Here is a 13151-nt window from a genome sequence, read left to right on the forward strand (position 1 = left end):
CCTGCACCTCCCCATTTAGCCGGCACCCAGCCTAGCCAGGTAAACCTTGTCAGGAGTCTTACCTGGATAGAGGAGTAAACAGGCTCTGTTATGTTAAGTAACTTCCTTAAGGCCACACAGTAAGTGACAGAGTCAGAAATGAAACCTAATGTGTCTGACTCTAAGGCCAGTCCTCTCTCTTTCATGTCAGCTACCTCCCATGGTATGTGCCAGTTCTTGATAGAGACGTAGATTTTAACTAAGCCCCTGGCAGCTCCTTCTTCCCTACACTGGCCTCTGGCCTGGGATCCCTGCAGCTTGTGGGAGCTATGTTCGAACTGAAGGACTTCCAGAGTCACTGCCTATGATCGCATAATCGTCCCCTCTTGCCATCTCCGACTAACTGGGATGTTGCTGTAGGTCTGAGTCAAACCCCTTTGTGCTCTGGGGAGGAGGAGGCAGCCCTGCAGCTGGGTGAGGCCTGGCCTCCTCCATCCATCCCCACAAGCATTATTTCTCTGGTTCTTGGGCCTTCTGTATTCAATTTGTTCCCTCCCCCTGCCTTGTGAATCCTCCTCATCGCCTATCCAGATCCTTGTATTATTTATCTATTGCTGTGTAATACTTTTCCCCAAAATTTCATGGCTTAAAATGATAAACAAGTCAGAAATCTAGGAGTGGCTTAGCTGGGTAGTTTTGACCCGAGGTCTCTCACGAGGTTGCAGTCAAGGATGTAGGCTGGGGTGCAGTCACGTGGGCTGGAGAATCTGCTTCTGGAGCACCACAAACACTCCTGGCGAGTTGGTGCTGACTGTTGGCAGGAAGTTTCAGCTTCTGCCCCTCTCCACAGGCCTCCTTGAATGAACTCGCGGTATGACAACCGGCGTCCCTCTTAAAAATAAGCAGGCTAGTTTAATTGTTTTAATTATTTTCTTGGATTTAATATATTTTTTTCTGGAAGTCTAGCCTAAGAAAAGAATTCAAAATGTAAGTTTTGAATGAATACACCATTTCTGCACAGAGATATTCATCACGAGGTTATTTATAGTGGTGGAAAATTGGAAGCAGCCCAAGCGTTCAGCAAGGAATGGATGGTTAAGTAAAAGATGGCGTATCCGTGAAATCGGCCTGTTACACAACTATTGAAATGATTGTTACGTGGAGTAGTTAATGACACAGAGGGTTCCTATGATATTCTATTAAGAGAAAATTTCAGGATACAAAATCTATATGCAACATGATCCTACTTATGTGAAGAAAATAATTCATAGGAAATATGCTACAGTGTTAACAGTGGAGTTTTCTATGCTCTTAAATTCCTTTAAATTTTGAAATAATTGTAGATTCACAAATTGCAAAGGCTGTACAAAGAGGTCCTATACACATTGTCCACTTTCTTTCAATGATTACATCTTATGTGAGTACAATATCAATACCATAAAGTCATCATTGCTGTTAGGTGTGTGTAGGTCCGTGTCATTTTAGTACATGTGTAGAGTTGTGTAACCACCACACACAAGGAACAGAATTATCCTATCACCTCAAGGATGTGACCCTTTATTGTCACACTCATTCCCTCCCACTACCATCTCTAACTCTTTACAACCATTCATCTGTTTTCCATCTCTACAATTTTATCATTTTGAGAATGTTACATAAGTGGAATCATATAGTATGTGATCTTTTAAGATTGGAGCTTTTTTCACTCAGCAAAATACCCTTAAGATCTATCCAGATCCTTGTATTATTACATAATCTATAGTTTATTCTTCTTTATTGTTAAATAGTATTTGATGGTATGGATAATTTTTTCCACTGCTTTTCAAATTTTCTAATGAATATGATATATTTTAATTTTTAGAAAAAATACTGGTGGGGGGCAATGCAGAGAGAAGCAGTTCGTACCTTCAAGGAACTTTCATGTTGATTTATATAATAAAATTTTAGGCTTGGAGTGCCCTCGGCAGACACCTAGATAAGTTCCTCATATTGCAGGAGTCCTCCTTGAAATATCCCGAAAGGTGGTTGTGCAGCCTCTGTGTGGATACTCCCAGTGACAGGGATCTTACTACCAAACAAAGCATCTCGTTAAATTGATACAAAATATGCCTTTCTCCCTGGGGCTCCGGTGGGACTGAGAGATCTTCTGCCACATGTTATTTTTACCCTGCCCGGAGTCTCTTCCCTGTTCCCCTAACCAGATGAATACAAGCCCAAGACAGTGAGAAAAGCCTACGCGAGCTTGGGCAAGCTGTAGGATATAGTTGATCTAGGACTGGCCTCTCTAGGGAGCTTTTGGCATCCACTGGCTCAGAAAAACAGGGGCTGCAGACATTTTAAAGTGGAATGAAATTCTGCATGAACACACACATAGAGATATCCACGGTCCCCTAGGAAGAGCCTCCTTTCTGCATGGTAGTAATGGCCTTCAAAAGGCACTGAACCACTAACTTAAGAGGGAAAGTCTTAGATTCTCTCCTTCCCCGGATCCTCTGTATCAGACCTGAGATCTCTTCCTTTTCCTCCAGCCTTCCTCGAAGGCAGACTCTGATCTGTCCATGGTTCTGATTGTTAATGACTTGTACTTGGGGGCTCAGCACGGCTTCTTTCATTCATTCCTTCTCGAAAGCTAATATTTTTTGAGCATTTACTATGTGTCGGAGACTGTGAGAGGTTCCTTACATTCACCCTCTTTATATTGAAGTATATCATACATAACAGAAAAGAGCATGGATAATAAGAACACACCTCAGCGAATTGTCATACAGTGAATATATTTATGTAATCACCACAGAGATCAAGAAATCGAACATTATCAAAACCCTAGAAGGTCCCTTGTGGCCCCTTCTAGGTGAGGTGCTGACTTCTAATTGTAACCACAACCTTGACTTTTATTTATTTGTTTATTTGTTTTAGAGTCAAAAGGAAAGTTCATTAGAAAAGGGTAACACTCCACAGTGTGGTTTCTTCTGAGAGGCAGAGAGTGAGAAAGACAGTGAGAGGGACCACAACCTTGACTTTTAACAGAGTAGATTAGTTTTGTTTTGTTTTTTTACTTTTAAACTTTATATAAATGAATCATACAAATTGTCTCCTCTTTTGTGTCTGGTTTCTACAGCCTGATATTATGTTTGGGAAGTGTATTCATATTACTCTGGATGGTTGTTGTTTGTTCATTCTCTTTGCCATGTAGCATTACCTTGTGCAAAATATTCTAAAATTTATTCATTTTACTATTGACGAGGCATTTGGTTTGCTTCCAGTTTTCTACGTTTATAAATATTGCTGATATAAACATTCTTGTTCATGTCTTACAGTGAATATATGCCTTTCTATTACACATGTTACATATATTATATATATACTATATATTGATATGTCAACATATACACACATATACATAGGGTGCATTATGGTGGGTACATTTTTCAATTTCCATTTTCAGAAGAGAAAATGGAAATGGCTTGAAAGTTGAGTCAGGAGATAGTAGAGCTGGGACCTGGGCCCAATCCTGTCTGGCACTGGAGGTCGAACTCTCTAACCATCAAGCTTTACTGCCTCCCAATGCATGGGCTGTTTAAAAGTAATCGTGATGTGCCAGACTGGCTGCCGCCATTGAGGGAAATGAGAAGGTACAGTCGCAGAGGAAGGAAAATAATAGATGCTGTTGAAAAGCACACAGGTATGATGAGGGGGTCTGTTTTATCTTGAAAGATCCGTGGAGGCTTCCTGGAGGAAGAAGTATTTGAAGAGAAAGGTTGGGGGGCGAATCCTGGGTGTGCAGGAGTAATAGGGGAAGGAGTACCAGGCTGAGAGAGCTCTAGGGGTACAGGAAGAAGAAGTCTCGTAGAGACAGAGCTGCAAGGACCCTTATAGGTCATCTCGTCCAGTCCCCACTATCCACCTACCTATATCTGCACTGCTGGTTTCCAGATTTATATACCCAGTCTTGACCATTCCTCTGATCTCCAAACTCTTTTTTAATCTAGTTGGAGAACAAATAGGTCTCTTAAATTTAACATGGCCAAAACAAGGTTCCTGATCTCCCACTCCCCTCCCCCGCCCCCGCCGCCACACACTCCGAACTGCTCTGTTCCCAATCTTTCTTGGTCTTTGGCACTGCCAATCACCAATTGCTCAGGCCCCAAATCAAGCAGCATCTTTCTTCCTCCCTCTCCTCGCATCCAATCCATGAGCACATCCCGTCGGCTCTATCCATAAAGCACACCTTGAATATGACCTCTTCTTATCAACTCCCCGTTTGCCCACTAGTCGTGGCCACCATCATCGCTCACCTGGATGACTGCAGCAACCTCCTCCCTGCTCTTCCTGCTTCCATGCTCCTTCTGAGGCCACAGGAGAGGTGACTTCTTGGCCTCTTCCAGCTTCAGGTGGCTCCAGACATTGCTTGCCTTACCGCTGCCTAACTCCAATCTCTGCTTCTGTCTTCACATGGCCTCCTCCTCTGTGTCTTCTCTTCCTATCATTGGTGACCTCATTTGATGGATGAATGGATTTAAAGCCCACCTGGATAATCCAGGCTGATCTCAGCTCGAGACCCTTAATTATATCTGCAAAGGTGCTTTTTCTGAAGAAGATCCCCTTCACAGGTTCTGTGTGGACATATCTTTCAGGAAGCCACCATTCAACTCACTACGGAAGTGAATACCAGGAGGGAAAAAAAGCTTAACGAGTTAAAATTAAGTTTAAACTTTAGTCTTCCAGTGAGTGATTACTTTTTAAAGCCTAGCAGACATTTGGATTACGCATACTGCCTATTTCAGCACTGACTGTCTAGCCAAAGGTCATTCTGAGGAGGGAGCATCTGCATTATGCTTGCTGCAAGGCTAGTTTGAGGCTGCAGAGTCTGTAGCCAGGAGCCTTGCTGCAGCCCCAAACCCCCAGATCCTCTCTGCTCACTGCTGGGGGCATCGCCACTGCTGGAAAAGGGGAAAAATTGTTTCTTTCTGAAAAATGCCCCCAATCCCGAGAAAGCCAACTGCTAGTGCTGATGATAAAAGGAGAGAATAAAAAAGACCTAAGAAAATGCCTCTAAGATAGATAGATGTCCCCTTGACCCCTCCCTCCCTCCTGGTTTTGGGGGCCTGTGTAGTCCTCTCCCTTCAAGTATGGGCTGGATCTAGTGACTTGCCTCTATTGAATAAAATATAGTAAAAGTGATAGGATGTCATTTCTGAAATTAGGCTACAAAAAGACATTTCTGTATTGCTCACATTTTCTCACTCTCTAGCTTGCTCGCTCTGCAGAAAGCCAACAGCCATGTCTAGCTGCCCTGTGGAGAGGCCCACGTGACAAGGAACTAGCATCTCCAACCTACAAGAACCTGAGGTCCTCAGTCCAATAGCCCTCAAGGAACAAAATCCTGCTGAAATCTTAGTGAGAAAGCTTGGAAGCGGACCTTCTGAGGCCTGCAGGTGGTCCTAGGAGTGAGCTCGGAAGCAGGTCCCCCCAGCTGAGCCCTTGGGTGGCTGCAGCCCTGGCCAACACCTTGAAGGGAGCTGAGAGATACCCTGAGCCTGAGATACCCAGCTGAGCCACGCTCAGATTCCTGCCCCATAGAAACAGTGACAGGATAAATGTTTGTTGTTTAAGCCACTAAGTTTTCAAGTCGTTTGTTATGTAGCAATGGATACACTCAGATATAGATTGCTGGGATCTATTTGACCATGTGGAAGGCTCATGCTATAGTAGTGACTATATTTACAAATTGGGGCTGTACAGATATTAGCACATATCTCTTCTCAAGAATCTGCTTCTCCTCCCACTTCTTTGGCTCTGTTTATACTTTTAAACAGGCAGAATATCAAACTACAGTGACAGCTGCACATTCTAGTTTTTCTGTTTAATACGAGGCAAGTGGTTTCTCACCTTATTAAATATTCTTCAAAGCATTCCTCAGTAGACGTCACATGAGTGTCACGGTGTTAATTTAGTCACTCCCCTCTGGTTTGTTTTGGACTTAAGGTAGGGTTTTACCTTCTTGGGTAATGGCCCATCAGGGAGAGCAGGTTGCAGGAGGCAGGATGGCCTGTGGCTCAGTGCTCTTGCTGTGGTATCAAGCCTACGCCATTTTCTAGCTGTGACCTTGGGCTTGTTGTTTAACACCCTGAGCCTCAGTTTCCCCTTCTGAACAGTGAGGATAATAATCACACCCACTTTACGGTGTTGTTAGAGGCGTCCCTGAGTTAACCCAAGTAAAAACACAGCACAGAGCCTGACGAATTTCAGGGTATACGGACTCGAGCCAGACCATGCTCTCTCATCCTGCTGTCGGGTCAGGTCGTTGGTGCCTTAAATCAACTCTTGGTGAAGATTCCAGCCGCCATCTAAGTGACACTCGAGCTTCCCTCCCCGAAGTCTGCTCTCCCTGAAGCTGCTGGTAACCCCAGCTGTGCTGCCACCACAATCCTGTGACCAGCACACCTACTCATGCTGTGTCCCCTAGGCAGCTCCATCCCTTCTCTGGGCCTCTGTCTCCTTATCTGCAGTATGGGGCGGGGGGCGGGGCGCGGTTAGATTAGAAGGCCCATGCAGGAGAGCCCACCTCGAAGATGCTAGACTATTCTGTCTTCTTTCAAAGGCCCTTTGGTTTCAACAGTACAGGGTACAAACAGCTTTAAACAACTAGCCGAAGCAAAAAGGATCGGAAAACACTTAAATTTATTTACCACACCAAGTGCGCTGAGACTTGCGCTCAGCTTCTTAGAGTACGTCAAATACGGGCACAGTGTCTGCTTACACGTGTGTGAAAAATCCAGGCATCTTTTCATCTCGGGCCCTTTACAGTGCTTGTCCTGGGTCTGAATGACAGCCCCCACTTGGAGCAGACCCCGTGGCTGAGCTCTCACCTGGTCCCGGGCCCCTACTCTTCTGGGCGCCATCAGACCAAAAAGCAAGGAGGGTCGCCGATCAGAGGGCCCAAGGGCAATTGGGATGGGAGGGGGGTGCTGCATAGGGTTTGGAGTGGTACTGGAGAGGAAGACACAGGTCTCACTGCTACCAGGTTCAAGTTTAGCACTTGCTTAACCATAACCTTGCACCCGGCTTTTCCCTCTTTCTTTCCTCTGGTTTTTTGTGCACTGATGTGAATGGCCCTCAAGTCCCCCGTGGCCACTGGGGGAGCAGGGAGCTATTTGGGAACAGCCCGGAGAGCTGACCCTGCAGAATCTGTCCCCAAGTCTTGGTGTGGCTATAGGCACCTCGCCTATAGAAATCCCAGGGGAGACTGTTCCAGGCTTCTCCCCGGTTTCCACCCACAGGTTCAGTTCCTGGAACTGAAAACACCACTAGACAAAGTGTCAGCTCCAGGCTCCGACTCAGCCTCTCCCTACCCAGCCTTGGACTCTGGACCTTCTTTAGTTAGGGCGAGGTTTCAGGAACTGCAGAGCTCTGTGGCTCTGGGAATCACAAAACTGAAGGGAGACTCTCTCCCCACACCCAGCACTCACACCCCTCACATTAGCATTCAGTTTCTAGCACTTCAGCCCCTGAGGCGCCTGGGCCAGGATTCTATGGATGGAAGGAGGAGCAGATGGTGGCGTTTCTGGTTCCAAGAAAGGCTGTGTGATCTTGGACAAGCCCCTTGGCTTCTCTGAGCCTCCATCTTCTTTTCTGAAAAAGCGGAGTGATAAGAAGGATTTTGCAGGAGGCTCATAAAGTTGAAATAAGATAGTGGTGGTGACAGGGCCTGGTACAGTGGTAGGCGTGCAGTGATGGCTTCTTTTCCCTGATGAAATACTGGGCCAGCTGGTCAGCCAAGAAAGGCAGTCTCTTGTGGCAATGGAGGAGATGCTTGTGTGATGAGGCTGCTTCCTGAGCCTAAGGAAGGGGCCAGCTCAGCTCCGGTGGGCTGGGTTAGAAGTAGATTTGAACAGAGGAGAGCAGGGGGAAGGCCAGCAGTGGTTGGGGGCTCAGCCCTTGCAGATCGGCCACTGAGGAAGCAGGCTTGTGCTCACTGTCCTGCAGACCAGCCAGCTCCAGAGCATCTGACGGACTGTGGGGTGAGGACCCCAGCTTCTCCCTGGTGGAGTGCTCCGACCCAAGGGATTGTGGAGGGGAAGGTTGGGCTGAGGGGTTAGGGAGAAGGGCACTGAGCTTGGAGGACGGTCTCAGCCTCAGCAGTCTGGAGCCAGAGGGCGAGGCAGATTGGACAGGGCTGGGGGATAGTTGGGCAGGAAGTACCGTGGTCGCAGTATGGCCAAGGGACAATGAGGACAGAGGGGACAGGAGGAGGCTAGTGGAGTCACGAGGCTGTGGATCTGAAGAGAGTTGCTGAGCTGAGGGCATGGAGACTGGGGTCTGAGACAGCCCCGGTTGCTCCTGGCAGCCATGTTGTCCAAGGGGCAAGGGGTTCAGGGGCTGCCCGGCCTGGCCCCAGCAGCCAGAGGGCAAAGGAGCCAAGCAGGAGGCATTGTCCATCAGGCAGAGGCGCTCATGCATGTGCAGAGTCTGACTCCACCAAGCCAGCTCAGCCCGCAGGCCCTCGATCTCCTTCCGCAAGGCATGGTTGTGTTTCTCCAGCAACTCGTGCTGCTGGAGGGAGAAGCAGATGGGTGGGGAGAGGGGTGTCAGTTGGCACCGGAAGCTCAGCATGAGCCCTGTTTCCTCCCAACCCCACCCCACTCCTCAGGGTCCTCAATTTAGGGGAAAGATACCACCACTGTGTGAATGTCCAAGCTGGGGGCCCTCGGCTACTTTTTGGCCAGCCACTCACCAACACTACCAAGTCTCCCCCATTCCCCCTGCAACTGGAGCTCAGATGCGCCTGCTCTCTACCCTCAATTCTCTGAGCTGGTGGTCTCTACCAGCCTGCGGTTGCCACCCACCTGGGAGCTCCACCAGCCTCCCAACTGGGTGTTCCCACCCCAAAGCACCCTGTTCTCTTGGCCCAAAGGAACCTTTGGGAAACTGTGTCATTAACAGAACAGTAAAGCCTTTTAAAGGCTCCCACACTCCCTGAGCAAGGTGACCCCAGCTCACACCTGCAGCGTTCTCTCCCCGACTTGTCCTGCTCCACCCACTTCCTGTCTCTCACATGGACTCTTGAAACATTTCCTGTCTCCTAGGCCTGGACACTCTGCCAGCAACCCCCTCCCCTGGGCTAGGCTTGACACAGACTTCTCACGGCAACTTAGATGTGCTGTTATCCTGGACACCTCTACGCTGCTTGGTGCCCTGCCAGACCTCCCGGCACCCGGCACGTGCCTGCCGAGGCACTCCCAGAGGAGCCCAGGTCCTGTTCTGCAGGTTGGCAACACAGGTGTGCTCTTTTCAGCATCCCTGGGCCAACATGTGTCAGATTGTCCTGCGGAACGCTGGGTTCTGGGAACTCACAGGGACGAAAATCAATGTGCAGTTCCAAACAGCCATTTATGATGACTGCAGTAGTGGAAAAGGCAGAAAGAACTGGATTTCCACAGTTCATGGGGCTGAACGACTTCCTTTGGTTCCCTCCCCCACTCTTTCAGAGAAGAAGCTGCAAGGGCGTTTCACATTAAAATGTTGGTTAGGCCATGGACTCGAAGTTCTAACAGACCTCAAAGCCACCAGCAGCCCCAGCCTAGGCTGGTCTCTGCTTGTGGAATGACCTTTAAAACGTGTCATTAGGTCACCCTTCACTTAAATCTTTCAAAGGCTTCAGTTCCCCTCCAGAAATCGAGTCCCTCCCTCCCTCCCTCACTCACTCACTCGTTCCTCTGCCACCTTCAGGCTGTTTAAGCGCCGCCCGCTCAGGGAGGGCCGACCCGGTCAGGTTTTATTTTGCCCCATAGCGCTCTCACCATCTGACACCCCCCAACACTTCACAAGATCATTTTTTCATCTGCCCGGCTACCCCGTGAACATAAGGACCCCGGAGAGGGTGGCCTGGGCTTTTTTTGTCTGCTGTGTTCACGACTGTAGCTCCAAGAGTTAGGAGTGTGCCTGTCCCATAGGAGACGCCCAGGAGACATTTCTGAAAGAAACGAATAAATGCGGCCGCCTCGCTCCCACGGCCTACGGGGTGCCGCTGGCTCACGACCGCGCCGGCACCATTGCGTTTGCCTGCGATGCCTTTTCTTAACCTTCATCCCTTCGGAAAACGCCTATTCATCCTTCAAGACCAGCTCAGACTTCATCTCTGTACCCCCCTGATGCCACTACCTGTTGTCGCCCCACTGTGTTCCCAGGACACTTTGCGCTGACTCTATCGCTTGCTCCACAGGGACTCGCCGGGTCCCTTCTGTTTGTCAGGCACTGTTTCCCGCGATAGAGGAACAGCGGGGACAGACTCGTTCCCTGCCCTCGCGTTGCTTACAGCCTGGCGAGGGAGACCAGCAAATGAACAGCATCTAGACATTTAACAGGAGCGGAGCGCTGACGAGGAAGATGAGGCAGAGCAACGCGGAGAGGTCTCTTCGCCTCGGATGGTTTAGAAAGGCCCTTCTCAGGAGGCGACATTTAAACCGAACGGCCAGCAAGAAGTGAGCATCTGACTGGACTGCTGTCTCAAGGCAGAGGGGACAGCAAGGACAGAGCCCCTGAGGCCGGATGTGCCCGGCGGAGAAGGGTCAGGGAGAACAGGGTATGGGAAGGTAGGGGAAAAGGGCGGAGAGGTGGGGGTGGGTGCTGCCGAGCCTTCGGGCACACAGGCTGTGAGTCAATCATCACCAGAAGGATCACCGTGTTTGCAGCCCAGCTCTTAACTCCTCCCCCCGGGACTGAACCGATGGTGTCCTTTCTCTCTGCACAGAGGAAGGGAAGCTCTAAGGGTCAGGTTACCATTCAAGGTCAAGAGGCGAGTGAGTGACGGTGTAGCCCCTCCCCTACCCTACTGGGCTCCTTTGCCTCCTTTAGTCTCCACATGGGTCCTGCCAGTGGGCAGGCGTTATTGTCCCAGTTTTCAGGTGGAGACAGTGAAGCTCAGCAAAAGACATGACTCACAGCTAATGTGTGCCACAGCTGGGACTCTAAAGCCAGCTCATCTTAACCCTGATCCAGAGTTTTTCAGTGTGGTCTTGGCTACCTACATCAGAACCCCAATAGGCAATGTGGTTGGTCACAGGGCAGCTCCCCGGACCCCTGAGCAGGGACCAGGGGCAGGGGGAGGGGCAGGGGTCTGCATTTTCACAAGCACCTCAGCCGGTTGCTGTGCTGGGTCCTCCCATTTGACCTCCACTTCCGTCTCCTCCTCTCCCTGGATGGGGAGCCCCTGGAGGGCAGGGCAGGCCGTGGACGCACCTTTTGTCACTGGAGCCCAGTGTGTACCTGGCAGAGTCTGCACTCAACACCCAGGAATTTCCAAGTCTTAGCTCCCAAACTCAGCCACCAGGGAGCACGCGGCAGTGTGGAGGGAATTGCTCATAGCGGATGGAAAAGAGGCCACTGGGCCAGTAGGCGGGGGCGGGGGCAGAGAGGTAGCATTCCCACCTGGTGCAGGGCGTCGGCCTTGTCGGTGTGCTTCTGCCGGCTGCGCTGGGCGGATGCCCGATTCTTCTCTTTCTTCTTCAGCTGCCTCTCATCCTTATGCTCCTTGGGGTCCTGCAGGGAGCAAGCAGGGGGCTCAGGTCCTAGCAGGGGCTTGGGCCCTCTGTCCTGGCCTTCTGTAAAGGCGTGCCCTTCCCGAGGCAAGTCCCCAAAGGGCAAGTCATTCACTTCTCTGAACCCGGCACTTCGCTCACTCAATGGAAGCATCACAGCACCTTCGTCACGGGCCACAGAGCAAGCAGCCCGGGGCCAGCCCGGAGCCAGGAGTCAGTGAAGGCCGGCAGTGGTCATTTCCATTGCTGTTATTTCCACAGACGAGGTGTTGATTTCCCTGGCCATGAGCTCCATCCGTGAGGGCAGGGCCAGGATCCGACTTGGCTCCATGAGCCCATGCTTAACTCAGGCCCGAAGCTGATATTCAGCTATGCAACGAATATTTCATTGAGCACCTACTGTGTGCCAGGCACTAAGCTAGGGGGACACAGCAGCGAACGAAAGAGGCAAAAATCCCTGCCTTCAAGTCGCTCACCTCCTCGTGAGGCAGCAACCTAGACCAAATGCGTGAAATCGTTCTGACGGAAGAGTGCACTCCAAGGTTGACGGCTGTGACCCTCCCTGTCCCCTGGGCCCCAGATTAGGGGACGATGGTACTTGGACAGAATATTTAACCCAAACACACAGAGCTCTGGAAGGTCAGGCAAGAGGGAATGTTGGCGGCCCTGCAGCCCAGCCTCCCCTCCCACAGGTCTCTCTGGGAGGTGTGTTCTGAGTGTCTGGACCTCAGGTGAGACCCTGGCCTCCCTAAGAACACTATGCCTCTAGGTCCCCAGACATAGCAGGCCCATTCCAGACGCAGCAGGGCCAAGGGACTGGAGTTTGGGGGAAATAGCCCCAGTGAGAGAAGGGGGTGGCCTCTGGTACCTGGGTCCTGGGAGAAGGGCAGGGCCTCCAAGGGGAAAAGTGCTGGAGAATTTGGGGAGGGAAGAGAGGCTACTCTGAGGGCAGTGAGGGGAGAACAGGTGGATTAGGAGAGGCCAAGTTCTAACCTGGAGGCTGGATCTGCAATGGGAGATCTGGAAAGCCCTCATTCCAATCCCTGAGAAAAATGAAGCCCAGGGCTGGGGTGGGGTGGGAGTGGAGGAGTGGAAACCATGGTCACACAGCCCATAGGTACAGAGCTGGGACGAGATGATCTGACCACATTCTCTCCCCGCCTGGGCACTGGGGACCCTGTGGCATATTTCCCTTCTCCTCCCATGTCCCCAGCTCCCTGTACTCACCATCCCAGCCAGCAGCCCTTCACCTTCACAGAGGTGCATGGCTTGGGCAGTGGGGCAGAGACTCGCATGTGGTTCAGGGTTTCCCTCCGCTGCTATGACCTCCCAGTGCCCTCTGGAGACCCAAGGAAGTGGCAGCTCTTTAAATCCCCAGTGACCACCCCGCCCACAGAAAGCCAAGTTTCAGTTTCTTCTAAAGCCACCGGCTGCTCAGAATCCCTGGCTTGGGTTGGCTCACGTGGCTGGAATTTCCTAACATGAGCTGGCCTTCCGGTTGGGCCCCTTCTCTGGAAGGAAGACAGTGAAGTGTGGCCAGAGGAGGGGAGACCGAAGACCAGGTGTGGGGAGGGCGTTCTGGGGGCAGGAGGGAAGGATGCTAAGGACAGAACCAAGAGGAAGCAGTGGGGGACC

At 50.6% G+C, this 13151-nt stretch overlaps 1 protein-coding gene across 2 annotated transcripts; it reads right to left on the reverse strand.

The window, feature by feature from the left end:
* Positions 1-6641: 6641 nt before the first annotated feature.
* BATF2 (basic leucine zipper ATF-like transcription factor 2) lies at positions 6642-12869 on the reverse strand. 2 transcript variants are annotated; one of them, XM_036221425.1, is made up of 3 exons: positions 12744-12869; positions 11407-11517; positions 6642-8529 (listed from the first exon to the last, which is right to left on the reverse strand). In XM_036221425.1, the coding sequence occupies exons 1-3, from the start codon at positions 12780-12782 to the stop codon at positions 7855-7857; spliced, it is 825 nt and encodes a 274-aa protein (XP_036077318.1). In that variant the 5' UTR covers positions 12783-12869; the 3' UTR covers positions 6642-7854. The 2 variants fall into 2 exon arrangements, with proteins under 2 accessions (XP_036077318.1, XP_016012828.2); XM_016157342.2 differs by having other exon boundaries at positions 6642-8532; positions 12744-12868.
* Positions 12870-13151: the final 282 nt, after the last annotated feature.

This window comes from Rousettus aegyptiacus, unplaced genomic scaffold (genome assembly GCF_014176215.1).
Source record: "Rousettus aegyptiacus isolate mRouAeg1 unplaced genomic scaffold, mRouAeg1.p scaffold_m13_p_5, whole genome shotgun sequence".
Taxonomy (NCBI): Eukaryota; Metazoa; Chordata; class Mammalia; order Chiroptera; family Pteropodidae; genus Rousettus; species Rousettus aegyptiacus.